This window comes from Podarcis filfolensis, assembly GCF_964270895.1.
Source record: "Podarcis filfolensis genome assembly, chromosome: 10".
Lineage (NCBI taxonomy): Eukaryota > Metazoa > Chordata > Lepidosauria > Squamata > Lacertidae > Podarcis > Podarcis filfolensis.
Window position 1 is genome coordinate 55657635 of NC_139612.1, and position 25579 is coordinate 55683213.

The 25579-nt window shown below is 41.1% G+C and overlaps 1 protein-coding gene across 9 annotated transcripts in view; it reads right to left on the reverse strand.

The window, feature by feature from the left end:
• FGD4 (FYVE, RhoGEF and PH domain containing 4) overlaps positions 1-25579 on the reverse strand; it is a 106237-nt gene that overhangs the window by 32274 nt on the left and 48384 nt on the right. For 4 of the 9 annotated variants that reach the window (XM_083572315.1, XM_083572320.1, XM_083572317.1 and 1 more), the window contains exons 2-3: positions 7801-7962; positions 1493-1673 (exon numbers count right to left, since the gene is read on the reverse strand). The exons of 1 other annotated variant lie outside the window; for it this stretch is intronic. In XM_083572315.1, coding sequence (XP_083428441.1) covers positions 1493-1673; positions 7801-7962 — 343 coding nt within the window. Of the gene's footprint in view, positions 1-1492; positions 1674-7800; positions 7963-16608; positions 16811-25579 lie in introns of those variants that run through there. 4 more of the 9 variants (XM_083572322.1, XM_083572321.1, XM_083572316.1 and 1 more) reach the window with 3 other exon arrangements.

Genomic DNA, 25579 nt, shown 5'->3' on the forward strand with positions numbered 1-25579 from the left:
CATCTTCTTCTCACAGCCAGCTTTTTTGTGTGTGGCATGCATAAGGCACAGTCACTAGTACCTGCAGCCATTCTGCTCCAAGCAAGCCAGTACCTGGGTGAGAGACCACCTGGGAAGCTTGGATGCTGCAGGCAAGGCATGTCACCTTTTCATCCCCTGCCAGCTGCCTAAGCAAGCTGGCTAGGGATAAAATGGCTTAGAAGCTAAGGGTCCAAAGGGCTACTGGTCCTGTTGGGAGGATACTGGTCCGAATGACTCATATTCACACTAGTTTTAAGAATTCTAACTAAGAACTGGTGCCTGGGAGTGGATTCCCAGTAAAATTTGAAAGTCTATTCCGGGTTATTGAAGCAGTATATTATAAAAGCAATTCTGTTATGGTTACTTTTTGAATACTTTTTTTACACTAGTTTACAAATTAAGATTTACAATCTGATACAAATCGTACTGCATCCTGTTTCTGAATCTTTCTATAATAATATGCAGTGGTACCTCGGTTTACGAACTTAATCCGTTCCGGAAGTCCGTTCTTAAACCAAAACTGTTCTTAAGCCAAGGCGCACTTCCCCTAATGAGGCCTCCCGCTGCCGATGCCCTTCCACCGTTCGGCTTACATTCTTAGACCGAGGTAAAGTTCACAAACTGGGACACTACTTCCGGTTTTGCGGAGTTCGTAAACCAAATCGTTCGTAAACAGGGTTGTTCTTAAACCAAGGTACCAGTGTACAGTAAACACACAACTGATACACATTTAACTTGTGCGCATTCAGCTTTACGAGCTTGACAAAAAAATATATATAAAGGGGGTGGGCATCCAGGGGGAAAGACTTTGGCAATTCCACCTTCCACTGTACCCAATGTGTTTTGACTATACATAATTTTGGCTTTAGGCGCAATCCTCAGAACATAACCCACATCTAAGTTGTGAAATCCCTCTTCACAAATATTGGTAACTGTTCCGGTATTTTAAATATGGTTATGGGTGCCATAACTGATATGGGTGTTGTTTATATAATAATCGATCCTCATTGTCATGGGAAATCAAATCTGGACAACTGTTTGAGTGTGAGTGTTTAATGGAGCAGAAGCATGAGTGACAGCAGCCAAGTGTGGTGGCATGGTGGACGGAATCAGAGTGAGTGACAGATGGAGAGTGTGAAGAAAGACTGTTAAGAGAGTTAGACTGCCCTATCTAAAGGAACGGAATGCAAGCCTTTGACATCCATAACCAATATATAGACCCATTTATTTGACTAGCAAGAAGATACTTGGTGTGCAGAATGAACAAGTTGGCCCAATATAAAGGAGAGACTAAGGAATAATATATAGCCTTTAGAAAAATATCAGCTTCCCAATTTTGCATTTCACTAGATTGAACGCAACCATCCATCTATGCTGTAAAAGTGGAGCACACACCAGTTCCTCATTCATTGTCACTTATGCTTCTTTTAACCTGTACCCTTTTGAATAAAAATGAAACAAACTTGTTTACCTGCCTCCTTCAAAATGACTGATGAGATCAGACACTTTACTAGTTTTTTCTTTAGATACGCAAGAAGAGGTAGGTGTAACTTCCTCCATTCTTGGCTTCGTAGAATGTAAAGCTTTATGCCTGGGGGTTTGGTGGGCAATGGATGACTGTGAATTCTGCAGATGTAATGGCTTTGGAGGCACTGTGAAGAAAAAGGAACATACTATACTGTATTTTGCATTCGGAGGCATTTCATATATCAAAGCTGTTCAACACTGTGACTCCCGGAAAGGCCTATGGGATTGTAAAAACCCTTTCCAAAACCACCAGATTTCCCAGATTACGGTTTTTTGATTTTCAGGAAAGCTCTGCTATTATTATAAACACAAAAACTGTACTCTGTACTCCCTGCCAAACTCTACTCTTTTCAGTGCCTGCCCAGATATGTAGAAGGTTTACATGTGTTTTAAGACATTTTTAGCTGATCACTGATTTTAATTATTATTTAAATGTTTTTAATAGCTCTTTTTACTGGTAATTTTATTGTTTCATTCTTTCTGTAAACCGGTTTGTGGGTGTTTTTGTTGTTTTATGTATCAAGTGATATATAAATTGTATGTAAATAAATATAGGCAACTCCTCACTTGTGCGTGATCAGCACGTGCGCTCCCATTGACACACATGCTGTTTTCAGCACCGAAAGGGGATGGGGTGGAACAGGGAGATCCCAGTGATGCATGGGGTGGCCAGAACCCCTGTACAAGTGGGGAGACACATGTAAATAAATGCTGTACTTTCTCTCTCTCTCTCTCTCTCTCTCTCTCTCACACACACACACACACACACACACACACACACAACATCTTCTTAGGTACTTGAGCAAGATCTGCCTCACGTCCAGTCTCCACAACTTCATCAAGAGATGTGTAACTAATGAGCACAGCAGCAAGGCTAATTCACAAAGCCCACAGATGATTTGATACTGTAAAACAATGTTCTGGAACTTCCTACAGCTAAAGCAGCTCCAGCTTTTTGCGAGCCTTTGGGCAAGAGGTCATCGATGGACCCTCTTTGGCCCCTCCTCTTCTAGCCACAACTCTTTCCTCTTTGACTTCTCTGCCTTTGTACTAAAATGTGCCTTGTCCAACAATTTCTTTCAAAATTATCTCAATGCCATGTACAAAACTCTCCCTGGCCTGCGATCCAAAATTCGCCAGAGAGCAACTCCTTCTGTACATAGTCTTGCATAAGGCGATGTGAATGAATGAAGAAGACCCCACCTCAGAGCCCATCTCTGCTATGAAATGGGAACATAGGAAGCTGTCATACAAAAACCAGACCATTGGTCTATCTAGCTCAGCATTAACTACACTGACTGGCAGTGACACTCCAGAATTTCGGGCAAGGGACATATCCAGCCCTAGCTGCAGGTGCCAGTCCACTGAACCTGGGAATTTCTGCATACAAGGCAGATGCTCTACAGCCCTTTCCAATTTACTAGGTGACCTTAGAAAAGCCATCCTCTCAGCCTCTGCATTCTCTCAAACATTTGCAATATGAGAATTATAATAATGGCCTTACAGGACTGTTGCAAGGATAATTGAGATAATATATGCAAAACACTCTAAACATTCAATAATGGCTTTATGAATACAGTATTTATTCAACAGCAAGGAAAAGCACTCTGCGTATGCTCAGAGGTAATTTCTAGCCTAATAAGCTCTTTCCAGGGCTGAGCAATAACTCAAAACAGACCACTCCCTTTATTTTAAACCACTTTGAGGTTATATTACAATCAAATGGTATATAAATGTAAACCTATAGTCACTACAGAAGAAAATACCACCAATGGACACATTGATGGGGCATGGATTTGAAGCTAAACACACACACCCAAGCACCAAGGCTCAAACCTGAATCAGGGAGAGGAACAAGCAAAGCATATTCCACAATCCAAGTAAGTCATGGACAAGTCTCTGTTTGTCTGTCTCTCGGTGTTAGAAACTGAGATATAAAATCTAGGAGCCAAATAGCACCTTAAATCTAGGCTATAGTGACCACAATGATATGCCTAGGTGCATTTTTTGTGTGTGCAAGATTACGAAGCAAATGGTCTGTGGGGAAGTGTGGCACCAAAAGACACACGTCTCTTGGTGCCGCGCTGCCACATGAATTAGCTGATTTGCGGGGCAGCGCAACACCAAAAGAGGCATATCTTATGGTGCTGTGCTGCCCAACAGACCAGCTGAGTGGTGTGGCATCGCAGCCACACAAGCTAGCCAGATGGAGAAGTTAAGGGCCAAACCTGGCAACCAGATATCTCTACTTCATCACAAAAGGCCGGCTGCCTGTCGCAAAACACAACTGGCGCCCAGCTAATTTCGAATGCTGCTGCTATCCCTCTCTCTCTTTCACACACACAGGGGGAGATAGTGCTTCTCAACACATCAGAGGTTATGGAATACAGCTTGTAGGCTACATACGCAGCTGCCAGAAGAAGAAGAAAGGAATTTCCCAGCTGAAGCCGCTGTCTCTCTCCAGTTTATTTATTGCACTTACTGCATCACACCTTTTCTTCAAGGAGTGCAAGGTGGCATACATGGTTTTCTTCCTCCTCATTTAATCCCAACAGCAAACCTGTGAGGTGGTTAGGCTAAGAGGCAGCAATTGGCCCAGGGTTACTCAGTAAGCTTCATGGCTCAGTGGGGTTTTGAACCGTGGTCTACCAGGTCCCTGAATTCCAAACCCAATCAAAGAGTCAAAACGTTAAAATAAAAAAAAAAAAAACCTCAAAACTTTGGCAAGCCAAAGGTGGTCAGTCACATGCCTTGTGTGGCAATCTCTGCAAAGTACAACTATAACCTGTGAATCTGGAACAAATGGGTATTTTCTGAGGACCAAGTTACCTGTAAGCTCATGAAAAAGTTTACGTATGCACACACAAGCACATGCTCAGGACTCACAATAGCTCAAGAAAATCAGTCCAGCATGGAGAGCAAATGAACAGGATGCTAAAAAATAATTGTAACAAAAATCACAATTCCCTACAAGCATCCCAGCAGGATCAAAACCAAGTGTTTCTTTCTGTAATGAAGCATCTGTAACTGACCCATCAACTCCTCCTACTCCCCATGTTAATGGAAGTCTTCTGAAAACTTAAGAAAATATTATGGAGGGACAGCCATCGCCACCCTGTTTTTCTTTGAACTGTTGTAATTGCTCATTATAGCTGTTTTATCTGTCAGTGTTCTTTGAATCTGCTTTGACATCCACCTGCATGCTGTTAAGAGACTGAGCTGTTTCCTACTCTGTGTTTTCTCTAGAAATGACAGGCAGATCTAGGCCAGTGAACATCAGCTAATTGCCATGAAATCGAACAGCTAGCTAACTGAGAGAGATGATAAAACGTAAGAGGGTTGGAGGAGAACTCAAAACCACCAACATGGCTGAGAAACAAGGAGGCCACAGAACAATCCTAGGAAATAAGTCTGAATGGAAGTAGCAGCAGCTTAGATGGTGTTAATGATAACAAAGCTGTATCATACAGAAAGCATCTTGAGCAGAGTGAAGAATGTTAAAAGCAACCTTCTATTAAGCACCTAAGAGCAGCCCTGTTGAATTATACCAAGGGCCCATCTGGTCTAGTATCCAGTTTTCATGGTGGCCAACAACTTACTTTATTTAATAAACTGTTTCACAGCCTGAAACCATTGATAAATTCAAGATAAGATAATTTATTACGGTCAAAGACCAGCTCATATAACACAATAATGACAGTGTTCATAAAGACAAAATATACAATTGGAGCAGATTGCAGCAGTAGCTCATGAATTAAAATTGAGATATTGTGATAGGAATTTTGAGGTCTTAGACCTAGTATCTGAAGACAGTCATCCTTGAGTAATAGCCACAGAAGGCTTTATACTCCAGTAATCTGCCTGATCTTTTAAAAGCAGTCTGTACTAGTGTTCATCACTATATAAAGGTAAAGGTAAAGGTACCCCTGACAACTCTATGATTGCACACTCATCTCGCTCTATAGGCCGAGGGAGCCGGCGTTTGTCCGCAGACAGCTTTCGGGTCATGTAGCCAGCATGACTAAGCTGCTTCTGGTAAACCAAAGCAGCGCACGGAAACACCGTTTACCTTCCCGCCGGAGTGGGGATTCAAACCGCCGACCTTCTGATCAGCAAGCCCTAGGCTCTGTGGTTTAGACCACAGCGCCATCCGCATCCCTCAATCATCACTATATATTTGCTAGCAAATTCCATAGTTTATCAATGATATATATATATATAGCTTTTGTCTGTCCTGAACATTGTACCATTCAGCTTCATTAGATGACTTCAGGTTCTAGTATTTTATGGGAGAGAGAAAACTTCTAATCTATTTCATCATATACACTTCTGTCATGTCCCTCCTAACTCACTGTTTGTCTAAACAAAAATTCTGACTGAACACTTAAATATTAAACATATCCCATCCCATTGTTCCAAGAATTGTTAGAACAGATAGTACAGGACTGGGACGGCCATTGCTTTGGAATCTACACAAGTCCATTATTTTGTGCCATTGTATTCCAAAACACCAAAGTAATAGACATACAGCAGACTGCCTATCCTAATGTTTCTTTGTTTACATGATTATGAAAGTGCACGCTGTTCCAGGAATTTGGTTAGACAAACCATTTAGTTTTGGACCAAAAAACCCTGTGTCACTTACTTTGAGGTCATGCTGAGCAGTATGCGCGTGCTATTTCACCTTAGCAAACACTGTAAACACACACACTGTGCCTTGTTTTAAAGGCTAAACAAATGCTGAAATAAGTTGGCCTACAGCCACCTACCCCTAAAAACCTCTCTCTGGAGATAACATGTGATCTAGGATGATTAGGCCTACACAGCTATGGACAGCTTCCCATCCATACCATCCCACATGGTTCCGAAGGGAACCAGGGTGAGGCATTTTCAAGGGGCACAATTGGCTACAGAGTGAAGAGAAAAGAAGCTTTCATTCTGTGAACCTCATTCACTTATCCATGGATCCAAACCTTAACTCTGGTAAAGAACTAGGAAACTTGCTCCAAAAACTCTTCCTCTTTTCTAATGCCCTATTTGCACCCCTGGATATTAATAACTAACATTTTCCAGGCTAAATTTATGTAGTTGTTTGCTTCAGATAACAGCAACATAATGTTTTAAAAAAAGAGTTAAAGCAAGTATAAACATTGCACACATTTTTTTTTCTGGATTTGTTTTCCCATGCTGGGTGGGGACTCAATAGTTATATAAAATGATACAATTGGTTTCCAGAGATTTAAAGCTGCTTTTCAGAAAGAAACCAAGTACCAACTAGCACTCTACAAAACCAGGTCAGGGCCTGTTGTCTGTTGGCAGAACATATCTGGAATAGCAAAGACACCCTTTGAACATTTCCCACTCTATTCAGGGCAGACCTTTGACTGAACAAACATACGGAATAAAGAAAATGTCCTCAATTAGCAAGTTGGAGGAATTGTCTTTACAGCAAATAGGCCTGCAGTGCCATCTGAAGATGGTTCAGAAACTTCAGCTGGTGCAGAATTCTGAGGCCAGGTTGCTCACCAGAGCAAGACTGTTTGAGCATATTACACCGATCCTGGTCTGACTGCACTGGCTACCAATTAGTTTCTGCGCCCAATTTAAAGTGCTGGTTTTGACCTATAAAGCCTTAAATTGCTTAGGACCGCAATACCTCAAGGACCATCTCTTTGCATATGAACCTATCCAGACCCTGAGATCATCTTCTGAGGCCCTCCTTCGTGTGCCTCCTCTTCAAGAGGTCCAGAAGGTGGCAACACGTGAACGGACCATCTCTGCAATAGCTCCCCATCTGTGAAATGCTCTCCGCAGGGAAGTTCACCTGGTGCCTTCATTATACACCTTTAGGCGCCAGACAAAAACGTTCCTTTTTAACCAGGCCTTTGGTTGATTTGATTGACATCCTATGCCCTTTTAAAATGTGGTGGGGGTTTGAGGGGGGCATTATTGGGTTGTTTTTATTTTTATTTTGTATTTTGTGATTTTATATTTTGATTTTATTCTGTGAACTGCCCTGAGACTTCCGGGTATAGGGCGGTATATAAATAATAAATAAATAATGACAAGAATTGTATCCATCCCTTGCTATTTTCACCACAATGCATCCACAATCTCACAAAACCTGATCAGTTAGTGTGTGTGAGTGAGCCATTTTATTTGTGTCACAAAATACTGCATATTTGGTAAAGGTACTTGACTTGGTGGCCTCCGAGAGTCAACAGCTGGTCACAGATATGATCTGGTACTGACCTTGTGGTTTTGGAATTGAAACTGGCTGTGGAGATGGCTTCTCTGGTACGATTCCATTTATTTTCTGAGCCACCTCATTGCCAATGTTTGGCTCATACAGTCTAGTTGTGCTGCTTGTCGTGCACAGTGGAGTTATGAAGATCTTTGGACATGTGCTGCCACCTGGAAGGAGAAAAGGCAACTGTGAACATGACTGAACATATGGACTTCTTTGCTAGCTCATATGAAGAAGAAGAAGAAGAAGAAGAAGAAGAAGAAGAAGAAGAAGAAGAAGAAGAGAAGAGTTTGGATTTGATATCCCGCCTTTCACTCCCTTTAAGGAGTCTCAAAGCGGCTAACATTCTCCTTTCCCTTCCTCCCCCACAACAAACACCCTGTGAGGTGAGTGGGGCTGAGAGACTTCAGAGAAGTGTGACTGGCCCAAGGTCACCCAGCAGCTGCATGTGGAGGAGCGGGGAATCGAACCTGGTTCCCCAGATAACAAGTCCACTGCTCTTAACCACTACACCACACTGGCTCTCTGGAAGATGGGAAGAAATTCTGTTCTGTGTTAATAACCGAGTTCAGAGTGGTTTATCTCCTCTTACAATATGGAGCAACAACTTGGAAAACCTGGGTAAGCCTAACTTCTGCATGCACTTTTAGGAGAGTGCCCTTCAGTGGAATTTGAAACTATGCATGGTATTGGAGAGCCCAATGCTCAAAGAGGCTGGTGATTTCTCATTTTTACAGCAAGCTGCGAAAACGTTCAACATTTCCAGTTGTGGCTGTAATGTGTTTGTTATAATTATGCAAGAGCAAATTAATCTCAGCTTCTACTACATCAAAAAAGTGTGTTAAAAGACAGCCTTGGGAATTGGGCTGCTAGTTTATCCTTCTGTCCACTACCTAATAGTCACATTGCCCAGTGGTTTTAAAGACCGTAAGTATGATTGCCAGACAAGTCTCAATTTCCACTGACTCTGAAGACCTTTTCTTGAAGGCAACTTTCACAGTAAAAGCTCTGCATTAAGTTTTAGGTTATCGTGGAAAAAGTGGCTTGGGAATGATTCTCCACAGCCATGAAAATGTTTAATCAGAATTGGCCAGCCATAGAGGAATCATGGCATTCTTTCACAGTAAATAAGTTAAATATAAAACCCTGTTTTATATTAATTTCTCTTAAGTGGTCCTTCAACATCTTACCATTGGTCATTTGGGCGAATTTTGTATCTGCTACCCTTTACCCACAAATTGTATTTTTTTCTTTCTTCATAAAGTACTAAACACCGTATCAGTAATGAGAGACATTTTTCTGCATTATTTTTTTCAGCAGTAGTTTTTGAAAAGATGAGGCTGTTTGCCTTGATTTAGACTTTTGAATAAGGGGGTGGGTGGCACTGTGGTCTAAATCAGTGAACCTCTTGGGCTTGCCATTTGGAAGGTTGGCAGTTCGAGTCCGCATGATTGGGTGAGCTCCCATAGCTCTCTCCCACCTCCTGTCAACCTAGCAGTTCGAAAGCATACCAGAGTGACTAGATAAATAGGTACCACTGTGGCGGGAAGGTAAATGGCATTTCTGTGCACTCTGCTACTCGCCATGGTGTCCCGTTGCACCAGAAGCGGTTTAGTCATGCTAGCCACATAACCCAGAAAGCTGTCTGCGGACAAATGCCAGCTCCCTTGGCTTGAAAGCAAGATGAGCGCCGCACCCCATAGCCAAGTTTGACTGGACTTAACCATCCAGGGGTCCTTTACTTTACCTTTACCCTTGAATAATTATTTCTTGATGCCCACTGCTAAAAGAATAGAATATCTTTTACAGAGTCACTCCAGATTTTTGAATAGTTTATTGTTCTTTCCATTTGACTGGGCCATTTGACTTCACATGGGGTTAGCAATTTAGGTCAACCTTTTGCTGCTCCATCTATGCATTTGTCATCTCAACAGAATACTTTAACTACATTTAGGAATTATACAAATTAGATTTTGGTCCTGCTATTCTTGAAAACTGTGTAAATATTTAATCATCTTTTTAAAAACAAACAAACAAACAAATATGCTAGTAGAACAGGTTAGAATTTTGTGTTATTTTGTTGTACTGCCGAGGAAGATCATTTGGACAGAAACATTTCCAGTTTTATATGTATTTTCATTAATTTCTTATTTTAATATTTCAGTTTTTGATTCATAACTAATATTTGATATATGCCAGTGCTGTGCATATTCTGTTATGCTTAGCTGATTCACATTACATATTTTAATTTTTGTTTTAAAACTGTTTTTGTCTCTGTTTGCAGTATTAGACTTCAACAGGGATTTTTCCTACGGGGAATAATAATAATAATAATTAGATAGATTTATTTATTTATTTATACATACATACTGTCAGGGAGAGGCAAACGGGAAAAGATGAAAGGACAGAAACCAGCAGTTATAGGGAGCCTAGAGAGATTATCAGCAGCGTGTCGTCAGACAGTCAGTCTGACGAAGAGGAGGAGGAGTGTGAACCTGGGACTAGTCATGCTGTACACAGAGGAAATAAGGGGAGGAGTTTTCGCAGATTTGCCTGCTGGATAAAGAAAAGAAGGAAGTAACATTAGTGGGAGCAACTGCGCACAAGGGGAAGGAGGTTAATGGAAACGCTGGAGATGTACGTTTGAACTTTGTCAAATAAATCAAGTGTTTGGAACTGGCTGGGAGCCCGGAGTCTTATCTATGGCCAACTGGACAGCACTAAGCCTCTGACACATACATACATACATACATACATACCCCGCCCATCTGGCTGGGCTTCCCCAGCCGCTCTGGGTGGCTTCCAACCAAATATTAAAATACAGTAATGCCTCAAACATTGAATCCTTCCCTAAACAGGAAGGAAATGTACTGCATCTATTCCAAACATGAACATTTATTTTCAGAACTGAACCATGATAATTGGTTCTTTATATATTTTAAATGTATAAGAAAATGAAGCTTCTGTTGTATAAAATGGGGAGAAATATTTTGGCAAAATGCAGAAAATTCATTTGAGATTTCACCTTGTGACTTTACATAACCACAAAGTCATCAGGTCTAAGTTCACACAATTTCAAGTATCTCAGCATTTTCTACCTCTTTAAATCTGTGCTGCCTTAAAATGCTAAAATGAGCAGAAATGTTCAAGGTTAGTACATAGAAGGCTGCATTTGTTTGCTATGATTTAATAGACAAGGCAGAATTTATGGCACTATAGCTACCAACTAATTTAGAAGTCACCAATAAGAATTACACTTCTTATTACACCATCAATAGTCACTGTCAATTCAGAGGACAAATTACAGATTTAAATACCCCCTTTGTAAACCCTTTGCACATCTTTAGCTTTGTGTATTTTCCAAGACACACCAATTCATATTTTGACTACTTTAGCCAAAAACTTTCTACTGTCTCTGTTCCACCCCAGGGCTGCACATGACAATTTTGCTTAGGCTTTACACTGCAAGACAGAAAACAATTACATCAGTTCAGCTAAGGTAATGTCTTTGGCTAGATGAACAATATTAAGGAGAACTTCATTTAAAAGAAAAGTGTTCCAAAATTCTGTCAGATATTAGGAAAAATATGACACAAATGCAGCTGTAAAAACAATAGATGGGCACTGTCATGTGATGCTCTGAGAGAACAGCTGCAGAATTTGGCTACCTGTACTCAACAAGAGACCAGCACAATATGTAGAATGAATTTCCTAATAGTGACATCAGGAAATGTGATATAGAGGACAACCTCACAGAGTGTTTGTTGTGGGGGAGGAAGGGAAAGGAGAATGTTAGCTGCTTTGAGACTCCTTAAAGGGAGTGAAAGGCAGGATATCAAATCCAGTATGGGTTGGAACCTTAAGCTATGTTAGGCAGCAGTAGCTACTAAAAGTTAATGGACTGGATTGTGTCATTTATAACTTAAGACACAATTTAAAAAAAAAACCCTTATACCAACATTAGAAAGACATGCGCAAGGAAAACGAAATGTTGAATAAACCATTGTGAGAATGGAAATCCTGCACTGATGTAGTCACAAGTAAGACACCATTGTTAATAGCTCCTTTTTGGAAAGGAAGAGAGGAAAGGATAAATTTCAGTGACAAAACTGTGGTGTACATCCTCTGTATTAATGCAAACTCTCTCATTTAGGGTTTGTATTTACAATGCCAATTTTGCAGTATAAGGATGGACATTACTCCAAGTGCCACTTCCCAAACTAAAACAGTATACCATAAACCCTTCCCTTCAGTGCTTCAAACACATTTTGCAATTTAACAGGTTTCTGCTGAAGCAACCAACACAAAAACGCTTAATTGCATGTATGGATCTTCCTGTACTGTATAGGTTTGTAAATCACTCTATCTGCAGAGGACCACTTCAAACTTCAAAGTGCTCTTGTTAGAAAGTACAATATGACAAAAAGAGATTTCTTTTGGGCATTTTGCTTTACTGAGGCCACCTCAACTAAAGTTTGTGAACTTGCTCAGGAGGGAATGTGGGGCAGGTCAAGGGAGTGCAAAGAAAGCTGAAGGATTTCCAGTGGAAGTGAAAGTTTAATACTGAGGAACTCTGAATGCAAATCAGCAGGAACTAGTTTCCTAATGTATAATTTTTATCCCAAACACTAAGTAATAACAACAACAAAAAATTCCTTCCAGTGCACAAAAGCTCATACCAATAACAAACTTATTTGGTCTCTAAGGTGCTACTGGAAGGAATTGTTTTTGGGGTTTTTTTGTTTCAACTATGGCAGACCAACACAGCTACCTACCTGTAACTATAACTAAGTAATAAGAACAAGTTTTCCCAGAATATTCTAAATGGTGGGGGGGGGGGGAAGAATTGTTACAAAATGTGGAACAAACTGCACTTACTTTAGAAAGTATTGTTTCCTTCCAAATTTGCATACCAATCTTGCCACAGAAATTATCTGGGCCTCCAGTGCCCCTGAACTACCATGTACTTGTTAATTCAGAAGGAAGTGCAATCTTATTCAAAATCTGTGAACTTCCCAACCCCCTGATCTAGGAACTGCTCGCCTACAGAGTTTCCATCTCATCTTTGCAAAATAATTGATAAAAGTGAGAACTGTGAAGGAGATCAATAGGAAAGGCATGGGACAGGACTTTGAATGGATAGCAAAGACACTCAGAAGTCAACTGTTATTAAAGTGCTATATAAATAATAAATAAATAAATAAATAAATGGTTTTGTTATAAAGTATGACTTCTATCTGCAGAAAAATTATAATTACTGTAACCTTTAACTGATTCGGAAAAGTGAGATGGTTTGAGATGATAAAAATGTTACTATTAAAAGGGTCAGTCTTTAAACTTCTAGTGTGTGTGTGAGCTTTCTGTGGCATCCTGTTTCTAAAAATACTGACCTAGTGGCTTTACTCGATTTCCTCACAATAAAGAGCATTTGCTTTCTTCATTCTTGAAAAACTTTTTTAAAAATATAGACTTGTGCACAATCTTTAATGTATGATCTTTAGTATGCAGTACTGGAAATTTATGTAATAATTCAATGGAATTTAACAACCCTGAACTATGATCCCCATCCTATGGCTCCTATTTCTTCTGAAGGAGGAGTGCCTGGAACTCAATCTCAGTCACATAACTATTTTTGGCTGGTGTTTTTCTACAGAAGAATCATGGTAGTTAATTTTAAACATGAATGTTAGCCCTAAAGCTGAATAGCGAATTCATTTTCTGGTTTGGTTAAAGAGCAAGGTCCAGGAATGCTTTAATAACAGAGCAGCAATTTCACTGTACTTATGTGACAATCTCTTTATGCAGTATTGCTTATTTCACAGCACACTTGCCAAGCTTAACAGCCACTAGCTTATACAATACAGAAGGAAAATGAACAGCCAGTCCTTCTTGCGTGTTCACATGGAGAATCTACCTGGATGTCTCATCAGCACTCCTGCACTTCCTGTTTCTGCCTTGAAAATAATAATATTTTTTATTATTTATACCCTGTCCATCTGGCTGGGTTTCCCAGTTCCCTTGATTGGGATAGATAGATGGATGGATGGATGGATGGATTTCTACACTGCTTAATATATTTAAAATATCTTTAAGCAGTGTGCAGAAAACTGAAGCAACAACAGACAACTTAAACAGAATATTACAAAAATGCACAGTTATACCTTCCCTGTCACCCACAAAAGTCTCACTCTAGACTTGCTTTTTATGGGCAGGCCCAAAGTAGACAGTACTTCCTCAGGCTGTCCACAATTCCAGGTACAGCAGGTTTGTTGAGTTTCCCAGGGGGTCCAAAGAATGGGAAGATGGGGGCCCTCCATCTCTCAGCTCTTTCTTCACCCTCTGCCCTCTCCTCCTCCTCCAGCTGCTCTTCACGGACAAAGTTCAAGCCAAGAGAGTCCTGCTCTATGAAGTCGTTCACCTGCAACTTTTCTTTATATCTACTAAACCCACCACTACAGGCCTCAGTATTATAGTAACTCAGAAAGCTCTCCGATATAAATTTGATGTTAAAAACATTCATTTATATTCATTAACTGAATGAAAAGCTTGAGCTAATCTTACAGGTCAGTGCTCTGAGCAGTTGAACTTAGCTATGTATTAGTTGCATCAAAATAATTGGATTATTTTTGTCTGCAACTGAGATAAATAAAACACAACATGGCTGAAGAAGTTAGGAAACAACAGTGACCACAAAGACTCCCAAATGTAACCATTAGTTTTGGGAAAGTTGGGCAAGTACAATGCACACAAAGACTTTCTGTAATCTATACATGATCAGGTATCCCCAAGTTATTTAGACAGTGCGCGTTCTTTTAACAGTGGAGTTAGAAGGGACCCAACTCCTTGCTCTGATTAAAGTTATCCCAGCAGATAATTATAAACGAAAACACAATAACAACAAATTACTTTTGGCCTTCGAAAATAGATTGTACATTGCCTTTAGATGTGAAGTCTCTCCAAATTTTAGGCTTAAAAAACCAAGTCTCCACCTATCTAATTGCTATCTGGAGGCCCATGTGCTGGTTCTGAAGATACTTTGTTTTTATTCTTTCAGCACTTTCTCTCTTTTAAAAATTCTTTGCACGCGGTGATTCCTTTCCAGGATGCATTACAAACAACCTGAAGATTGTGAGGCAAGGGCTTCCCCAAGGTAACTGTGAGAAGCTCCTTTCCCCCCCTTCCCCTCACATTTTGGAAACCAGAGCAGACCAGCAAGGAATTACCAAATGGGGATGGGAGTCTACTGAACTGGTTCTGAATATTGATCCCCCAGAGCAGTGAGCTAGACTTGAACTAGTCACAACAGCAGGGATTTCACAGATTGTGAGGGCAGAAAGAAAAACCCTATCTTCTGCTATTTCTGCAAGAAGACTGGAAATGCTAGGTGCATCTACAAGCCTTGGCTGGCATGTCAATGATGTTCCTGAGACATTTTTTCAATGACCATTCAATTCATGACTCAGAAGTCAAATTTATGTTCTGCAAATTGCCTCCCCACTTTAAAGGTTTTAGTAAATTTCAGCCATGACGATTTCGTCAAGAATAAGGGAGTAGTAGAAAAGCAAAAGGAACCAGGAAAAGTATGGAAGGAAAGTCATATGGTATATGTATACATGCTGGATTGGCAAGGAAGTTGTAAGTGGGACGGGGGGGGGAGGTTAAATATGCTCTCTGTTCCTGTTTTTGAAAATGCAAATAATTTAATAAATAAATAAATAGATAAATAAACAAGGGATTAAAGTAACTTCAGAAAATGGCCAACAATGGCAGTTGGTTTTCAGTGTCAAATTTGATGAATGTAGACTCTTGCATGAATAATAATGTGATATAACGTTTCCTTTAAAAAAGTTTTATGTCTAATTGTAAGCACCAGAAGAATTTTAGGGCAAGGAAGATCTTCTCCAAATATATCCGGGCAACCAATCTATTATTTCCAGACCTTGATGACATCATTACTTTTAGCAACATTATATTTAAGTGTCTTCTTGCACTGATTTCTGCAGACTCTTCATTTCCACAAAGCCAAAATAATTTTGACACCACTATTTATACACTGCGTAAAAAAGGTAAACAGTGAACCAAGAGCCCCTAAAATTGTCCAGACTTTTAATCCCTTCAACACCCATCTGCCCCTAAAAAGCATAAATGTACACAAGTGAAGATATAATATTAAGTGCTCAAAGGAAATCAGCATTTCTGGGGGAGTTGTAACAAACCAAACATGCATTTTAATTCACACTAGCACCACAAAATTCATAGATAACTGTTGCTGCATCAAACTATACATATTAAAGGGAAAGCTGTTTCTTAACATTCCAGGAAGGACAGCTATTTTACAAATGAGAGAGGTAATGGATCTCTCAGTACTATCACTAATGATTTATAGGAACAGGAACTAGGAATGATTTGACTGTAAACAGAGAATTCCCAACCGGAAATAGAAATCACTTAACAATGCATTTAGTTGCTCAAGAAAACTTCCAAGCACGTTAAAACAACAGAAGAGAGCCAAAACACAGTTTTTGTGCATGCTATACTAACTGGACATTGTGTTTTCCTAACTAATAATACCAACCGAAACTAAGAAAGGGCGGGGGCGAGAGAGAGAAAAGGCATTCCGCAAGTATTACACACAAGCAACATTTGTGAAAGTTTAGATTTTCAAACATACAGCTACGTTTTTCCTGAATCTGGGTATGCTTAAAACTATCAGAAGTGCATGCACACAGGAAGGAAGAATGTGGATTAGGGCAACTTTGGTTAACACACAAAAATAACAGCAGCAGCAACAAAACCAGAATGAAACCCTTTACCTGGATCAGATGCCATGGCAGTCATATATGCAGATACACACACGTCAATCTAGTGCCGTTAAGCGTGCAGAGACTCGGTTTCGCAATGAGCAAGGATCATATGATAGGTTCACATACTCCTTAGCTGCGAGCTTTGCTGACCACATCTAGGAGGAGTTCTAAAATCATTACACACTGGAAGTTTACACTTCAGCGGGCGAGAGTCATGACCAGACCCACTGTCCCTTGAGGCACAGCTGTTTTTGCACTGCAGAGTGTGTATCGGCAAACATGCAAACGAGCAAGAAGTGTGGGGGGGGGGAGCACAAGGTTTCATTCCAGCTAAAAGAGTTAACAGGGAAGTTCAACTTATGTAACTTTCAAACTGCTGGAGAAAAGCACTCTGTAAAACTACAAAGGCTGTTTTCATCCAGTGCCTCAGCTGCTTAAAAACTCTGAACTCTGTCACAGTTTAAATGCAATAACAGCTCTTTCCACAAGCTGGCCAGCAGTTTCTTTTTTGCCTTCTAAACTTGTGGTTATTTTGCCTTCAGCAACTTCCCTGAATGAGCAAACATTTCAGCTGCTTATTGGAGGTGAACTGGGGGGAACTTTTTTTTTTTTAACCAAATCAAAAGGAAACTAAGAGTTGTGGTTATATACTAATTATTAAGAAATCCACTGATGTATAAATTGTGGTGAACAGAAAGGAAAACCCTCTTGCACACTACATTTAGATAAAAACAGAGTAGCATTTAGATACACATTAGCAAAGATAAAACTACTCACAAAACAGCCAAACCACTGGCCCACAAATAATTTTGGTCTTGGAACATCTCTAGGCTCAGCAAGTTTCATTTTTTAAAAAATGAAAACGCAAATTTTCTAGTTTCAGTTTTGCCAAAACAACACCTAGCAAGTTTGATACTGCAAAGCCCAAATTATTGCCCTGTGCTGTTTGATTTAACATGGATATTCATAGCTGTCTACTTCTTGCTAGAAATAATAGAAACTGAGTTGGAAGAGATCTCATGGAATCATAGAATTGTAAAGTCGGAAGAGGCCACAGGGGTCATCCAGTCCAACCCCCTGCAATGAAGGATTTTTTTTTGCCCAAGGTGGGGCTCAAACCCATGACGCTGAGATTAAGAGTCTCATGTTATAGCAACTCAGGTCCCTGATAAGCAGCCATATAGGCTCCACTTTAAGTGGTTTCACTTTTTTTAAAAGGGGGGGAAGTCTACCCTCTTTCCAAGAGGCCTACTTTAGGAGTATGAATATAGCACCATTTCTGCTGTGCAAGCCTACTGATTACATTCTCCAGAATAAATATTGGCTATAGGTCATAGTTTGTTCGAAGCAAGACAAACCACAGACCTTGGTTCGGATGTAACAAACCACAAGCCTGGTTTGGGATGCAATGCTAAGCTAAAGGTGGGGTACCTTTTTCAATCTGAGGGCCACATTCACTTCCAGGCACATCACCATGGTCCATCATGGCAGCCATAAAGTTCTGATCCAATCGCCTTGGCATGAATGTTGAATTCTCCTCAAATCAACTGTCTGGGAGCCCTCAACACTGCCTCCAAGACCAGCTCAGGCAGGGAGACTGCTGGGCAATGTGGTAGGTGCTCTTGCATGCATGCTCAGGAGTCCCACTGCCAGGGCTGGATTTAGATGAAGAAAGGCCCTAGGCTACTCTCCTTGTGAGGCCCCTCCCAATCCCCCACCCTCATGACTAGAAGAAAATGAAAGAGTGTTATAAACAAAATTGAATGACGCCAAGGATGATGATGGGTATTTAAAATTCTGCCATTTCCAATTTCTCCTCTAAAGGACATCAGAAAACGTCATCAAAATTTGTTTACAAACTTGCACAAGAACTCAGTAACAGGTCTGATTTCTGAAGGACTTTGCTGACCTTGTGACAATGACCTAGCACACAGATTTATATCTCTAAGATTCTGCCCCATAGAGCCCCACAAAAAAAATTCAGATTGGGCCCTAGAGTTTCAAATTGGGACCCACTGGCTGGCCCCGGGTCTCATAGTTGCTGGGCCCAAGTTGTCCTGCCCTCGCATGAAGTCTTGGGTTTGCAATTTTGGGAGAGGGGAGACTACCCGCTGGGGGGAAAGTGGGCTGGGGAGGCCCCCTAGATTTAAAGGCCCTAGGCTTCAGCCTACTTAGCCTATACATAAATCCGGCACTGCCCACTGCAAAGCAGGCACCTGGCTCCTCATCCAATGTACCTGGTGTCCTCCCCCTCTCACAAAGGGGTGCTGTGCAACCATGCCAATGTGTTTCAAGTGTTCTGAGCATTTGAATTACATTAAACAGGGGTCTTCAAAATTTCCACCACAGGGTATACCTGCAACAACTAAAAACTATGGAGCTTTATGTATGATAAGAGGCAATAAAAACTGTGTTGTTGTTTTTTTTAATGAGAAAAGGACCGACTGAGAGGCATAGAAAGTAGATTGGGGGTTCTGTAAACTACCATAGCCCCAAATCAGCTTGCTGTCTCTTCAAGGCTAATGTACAAGTGCTGAACTCAGGGTGTCTGTTTAAGGCCAGGGGTCAGCAAGGTTTATCTTGCCTGGGTCAGATTGGTCTTGTGGAGATCCCTTTGTGGGCCGGACTGCGCATGGGTGTGAGCGCGCGTGCCTGCGATTTCTGGCACCGCGGAAGTGAATCCCTGTGCCGCATTGCACCGGTTTAGTGCAGTGCGCAAGCGAGCAGCTCGGTTCAGGGGTGGCTCGTTGGCCGGTCAAACGACCTCCACGGGCTGCTTCCAGCCCATGGGTCTTAGATTGCTGACCCCTGGTTTAAGCTATGCCTTTTCCTTGCACTCAAACTTTATATGTACAAATAAATATTGTAAAATACTGTAAGCTACCAGAGACGTCCTTCCAAAGGAAACTAAACCCAGGTAAGCAAGCACATCTCTGAAACTTGTCAACACTGGAAGTGGGCTGGGCATAACAATGGGGTAATTTTGAAATCAAAGACCAAATTTTTCAAATAAAAATAAAGTCTACATATTGGCATTTTTAGGTTGAAGCAACAAGGTGAAATTAAGGGGCACAGCCATACCATATGAAACACATTTCAGATATGCTATTACAAACCCATGCCATAGTTAGGGAAAATAAAAGTCTTCAGTATAAAAGACGGCACAGGCTTATGTGAAAACAATTTGACTCTCAATTAAAAGCTTGGTCTATCATTCCTAGAAACCTCAGTTTTCTAAAAGGAAAGTTAAGAGATCAACTGCTTTATCCGTGGATGATTAAAAAGATAAGGGGATACATGAGAGATTAAGGGAGATACAGTGCTGACCATCTCATTAATCTAATCCAAAAAGTCTACAACTGATTTTGTACTTAGCAGTGCTTAGACTAACCAAGGTCAATGAAATAAAGCTGTTCAAGCGCCTAGGAGGTAAAGCTCAGATCCCTCCACTTTGAAATGGTAATAGTAAATTCACACATTCCTATTGTAAAGATGTCAATGTGGTGATCAGAGATCAAACTACAATAATTTTTGTTGTGCCCATTAAGATAAGAAAGCTCATTGTTGGTGCAGTGGTTACTCCTACACTCCTTTCTATTAACAGAATTTTAAAAGCTCAAGAATCAATGTATTTGCAACCTAAGGCCCAGGGGCCGGATGCGGCCCAATTGCTTTCTCAATCATGCTGGCCACATGACCCGGAAGCTGTACGCCGGCCCCCTCGGCCCATAAAACGAGATGAGCGCCGCAACCCCAGAGTCGGCCACGACTGGACCTAATGGTCGGGGGTCCCTTTACCTTTACCTAAAGGTAAAGGACCCCTGACAGGTAAGTCCAGTCGCGAACAACACATTTTCCGGGTCATGTGGCCAGCATGACTAAGCCGTTTCTGGCGAAACCAGAGCAGCGCACAGAAACGCCATTTACCTATTTATCTATTTGCAATTTGACGTGCTTTCGAACTGCTAGGTTGGTAGAAGCTGGGACCAAACAATGGGAGCTCACCCCATCACGGGGATTCGAACCGCCGACCTTCCGATCAGCAAGCTCAAGGTTCAGTGGTTTACACCACAGCGCCACCCGCGTCCCATTTTCATTGATAAAATAACACTGAATCACTGAGGCCTCAATCTAAAGGGCATACCGGGCGGGGGGGTGTGGGTGTGGGTGACTAGCTCCTATTTTTAAGAGGAAGGCATCCTACAGATCTTTTAAACAATCTGAAACAAAGAGCTTAATAGTTCTCCATTTTAAAGGTTATGTGTTCCATTTAAATTGCTCTCCACATTAACATTTCTTTTGGTATCTCTGATGCAACACCAGTTTTAATTAAAAGAAGCAGAAGAACATTGCATGCAGCAGGTTCCAGATTCAATCCCTCAGAGCCCAGGTGGCCCCTGGAACGTCTTGCAATTTTTCTTTAGAACACCCCTCGGAAACAAAAACATACACACATAGAACTGTATAATGGTTTCTGATGTTTTCACTATTAGTTATTGGCAGCAAACGCTATACTAGTCAATAAATGGTGTGTAATGAAGTTCCTTCTCAGCAGAAGTGGTTAGATAAAGCTTGTGATGAATAGAATTTATTGACCCACCAAAGGTTAGCAAGTTTAGGCGAGTTTAAGTCAGAGGTGCTTGGGACTTTTCTTCCAGTTCATCACTATATAGATAAATGGGGATAAGTTTTTCCTTTATCTCTGGGTAAGTACAGACTCCCTACCCAATCTCAAAAAATATGAACACTTGTCCAGTATGTTATGTACTGAAGTTCTCACCCTGGGCCAGCAGGGGGATACTGTAGATAGTTCATATGCAAATAAGGGATCGAAAGTGACGTTCAGCGATTGGATAGTTACAGAAAATGGTTACTGTTGTGCTCTAGTGAAGCTCTATTTAAGCAGGCTGGCTGAACCCTTCAGTTCAGTTCTGGCCTGTGAATAAACAAGAGCTGTTTGAAGAATCACTGTGTCGTCTGATATGTTCACCCACAACTTAACACAGAAGAGAAGAGTTGTCAAGAAATACAGAGAACCTAACTGGCAAACAGTTGTAGCATACAGGCGGCAGCCATCTTAGGCACGTCCAATTGATGTGTGGGACCTTTTGGACCTGGAAGGCGGCAAAACAGGGATGGAACAGGGTGGGGTGTGCTTATATGCGCTCAGCCTACGCACTCGGGGACCGGGAACAAAAACACCGTGCAAAATGGCCGTCGCCTGTACAGCAGAAAGCATGTTCCATTTACAAAAGCATCTGTATATAGGCAGATGGAGGGTTTTATGGCAAGGCTCCAGCATTTTCAGACCAAATGAGGGCAAAGCAATGCTTATTTCATACAAGCGGTCAGTCTGTAGGGAAAACAGACTTGCGAGATATGCAACGGCTCTATTCCGGATCAAAACAAAAAGGGCTTTCTGTAAGTAGCAGCAAAGCATTGCTCGCAAGGGCCATGTAGGAATAGTGGCTTCTATTATCAGATGGCCTGGATAAATCTTCTGGCTCCCACTAGGGATAGGGAAGGCCTCATTGCGACCACAATTTTCAAACTTTTATGTTGTATGTATGTTGTAGTAGTTTCCAAGATAAAGAAGCCTCTGTCCAAACTAGATACCAACTTCCCGCCACAATGCGTCTGAAAGAGGAACACCAGCCTGTCATGGAACGTATTGGCAGCTTGCCAAGAAAAGTCTCTGTACTGTATGAAATGCCCCTTGCATAAAAAGTCTATCTCAAAAGAGCTCCTTGAATTCCCATCAATCTCAAAATTTGTTATTTATTTAAAACATTTCTGTCCAACTCTTCAGCCGAACAAGGATCCCAAAGCAGCTTACAAGTTATCGATGCCCCTCAGGGTCACAATCAAAATATATGATCAAGGGTTGTGACAGAGGCAAAGCAAAAAGCCTTTGGATAAAAGCAGATGATGTTGTCTTCAAAATTAAACAGAAAATAATCTGACAGTGAAACAATTCAAAGGCAATTCATGGTGACTCAATGGCCATCAAAGATCATATACAAAAAACAGGTGGTTATCCTGTGGCACACCAGGTGTTTCTGGAATACAACTCACATAATTTGCAGCGACTGGTCATGCTGGCTGGGTCTGATTGGAGTTAGTATTCAATGACATCTGCAGGGCCAGAGATAACCCCCCCCCGGCCTTAGCACTTCTAAATGGTGAACCCACAGCCTAAAGGCCAGATCAGGCCCACCACCAGAAAAATCAGTGGCACCTCTCATACCATTATTGCTAGGAGGTCTTAGCACTCCTAGGTCCCTCCTAAAAGACAAGTAAAGCTGAAAGAGCTTGCATTTGAAGTCATAAGATAAGGTAAAACCATAACTTGGTATTTCTTCTCTCCAATTCTGTTAAAGGAGAACAGCTGAGCAAGAACACTAGATACTAAAATGTAACATCCCACCAGTGGACACCATCCCTCTGTGGTCATCACTCCCTCTCAGTGCAACCCCAAGACAATACCACTTGTACCCCATCTTTCCTTGACTGTCATTAAAGAGCTTTTACATTTCCAAACCATTTGAGTCTGGCTGCTTTTCAAATGGCAAGTGGACAAACAGTCTCATTCATAAACCCCATTGGCCACCCAATTGCCTAATCATGCACTTTGGCAATATAATTTTGGAACTCTTCACAATCTGTATGGGACAGCACACTATTTTCAGGTCATCTGCAACCTGGGTTACCTTGCCCCTGACACTAGTAAATTTCTGAACAAGTTGTACGGCAATAGTCCACATGCAGATAGCTTGAGGGACTCCACTATTTACTTCCCTCCATTATGAAAACTGTCTGTTGATTCCTTTCCTGTTTTTCAGCCAATTTTGATGGAGACTGGGTTTATATTATGAACAAGAGAAAGAGAAACACTGTGATTAGGTTCAGGTCAAACAGAAGGAAATATTGCTTCACACTCCATGTAAGTAATGTATGCAATTGATACAAAATATGATGACTAGACAAATTCAGAATGTATTGGTAATGGGCTGTCCTATAGTTTGTAACAGTGAATGTGAACTCAGTTCTCCTAGTGTATATCTGTACATAGACAAAATGATTCCGTAAGTTAAAAATCCTAAGGGCGAGGAGAAACTCCAACATAGCCTAATGAGGATTGAGTATGCTAAGTGGAAGGAATGCAATATCCTAAAAGATAACACGGTTGGGCTGGAACACTGAACAAGAGCTGTCCATACTGCAATATTTTGTTGCACTAACCACTTGTTAGCTATAATAAATAAAATATAACTTGAAATGGATAGAGGTAAAAATATCATTTCCAGCTTTTGGAGACAACAAGTAGGGAGAGGTCACCTTCATCATGCCCTGGGCCGATGTGTTCAAATGAAATGTTAGATTCTGATGCAGCATTGCATTTCCCCAGCAACAACAAAAAACTGGCATCTGACTGCTGTGAACATGTTCTCACATATTATAGAATTAAATCATCTGGACAAATGAAAAACAGATCAATATGCAGATAATAGCTTTCACATAAAAGGCTAGAATAAGCTACAGGTTTAAAGTCAAGCCATGTTGAATATTACACACACACACACATATCCATTTGTGGGACCTTTCTGTCCCCCTTAAAGTGGGAAGGGAAACAGAAGAGTTTGCAGATGCAGGTAGCCTTAACATTTTAAGGAGGAGGTGGCCAAGGCGTTTTACCAAAGGGAAAAAATTGTCACTGCTTCAGGTGGTAGGTTAGCTGCCCTCAGCAACCTACCGGTGTTCATTTGAGACAGAATGCCCCATAGGAACCATGGCTATATCATAATGTAGTACAACCTTCACCAATGTGGTATCTGCTAGGTTGGTGAAGTCTTTGGTCCCCACTCAGCTCTCACCTGTGGCTCCTAGAAGCTGTCAGCATGCAACAGCAGCCACATCCTGCAAAATGGCTTCGACTAGCTGGCAAAAGCAGGTGAGGGTTAAGATGAGTCTTAAACCCTCAGTGAGATAGGGACTTCCCCTTCATGAGAAGGCAGGCTCTGGCGGATTGAGCAGACAAGACCAATAGTAGGTCCAATGATCAAGAAGGTGGTTTCTGCATGTGCTGCGAAGTGAGGGATAGATGGCTAATAAGGATAGTCCTAAGAATTCTATGTCATGATGTAGCACTGTTCCCCTGTCCCAACTTTCAAAGGGAATGCCACTGGGATGCTGACCAGATGTTAACCAAGCCACCTCATATTTAGCCTACCCGACTCAAAGCTTTGATTTCACCCATCCCAAAAGTTAAACCAATGTGGAGAGTGCCTATTTTTTTTGCCCAACTCCCTGGAAACACTGAAAATCCATGGGCTGGATAATATGCAATATATGTTTAGATTCAATAGGAAGAAAAGGCTATAGAATTCAGTAATGAAACACTTCCTAAAAGTGCTGCAGAATTTCCTTCGGGGGTGGGGGTGGATCTCTGTAATATATGAGGCATAATATATGAGGCATGCTATAAAGCATCCTTCAGATACAATACATTCCTGTCTTAGCATGGCAAACGAGGCTCACGCAGCCCTTCCAGCTAGGATTCTAAGGTCATTACATTATATTTGCTGTTAGCACCATGTGGAAGCATGGCCTGTTTTGTGAAATATGAAACAGACTCTTATTGCACACACAAAAACTAAAGACACAGCACAGGAAACAAGCAGAAGAGGTCACTTGATGCACTCTAGAGGACAGAACATTGATTTTTTTGTTAGTAACAGCCAGCTGCATCCAGGCAGACAAGATTAGCAGCTTCCAACATGGGGGAGGATCCTTTTAAAAATCTAAGCCTAAACTGAAAATGCAGGTATTAATTGGTAAAAAAATATGACCAATGATTATTTATTTAATTCAGGCTATTAAACTGTGGCTTTAATAATGACCAATGGAAGGATTCCCCCCCCATATATACCCATCTTAATTGAGGTAGTCATTCAGAGGGGGATAAGAAGCCTGCATCCAT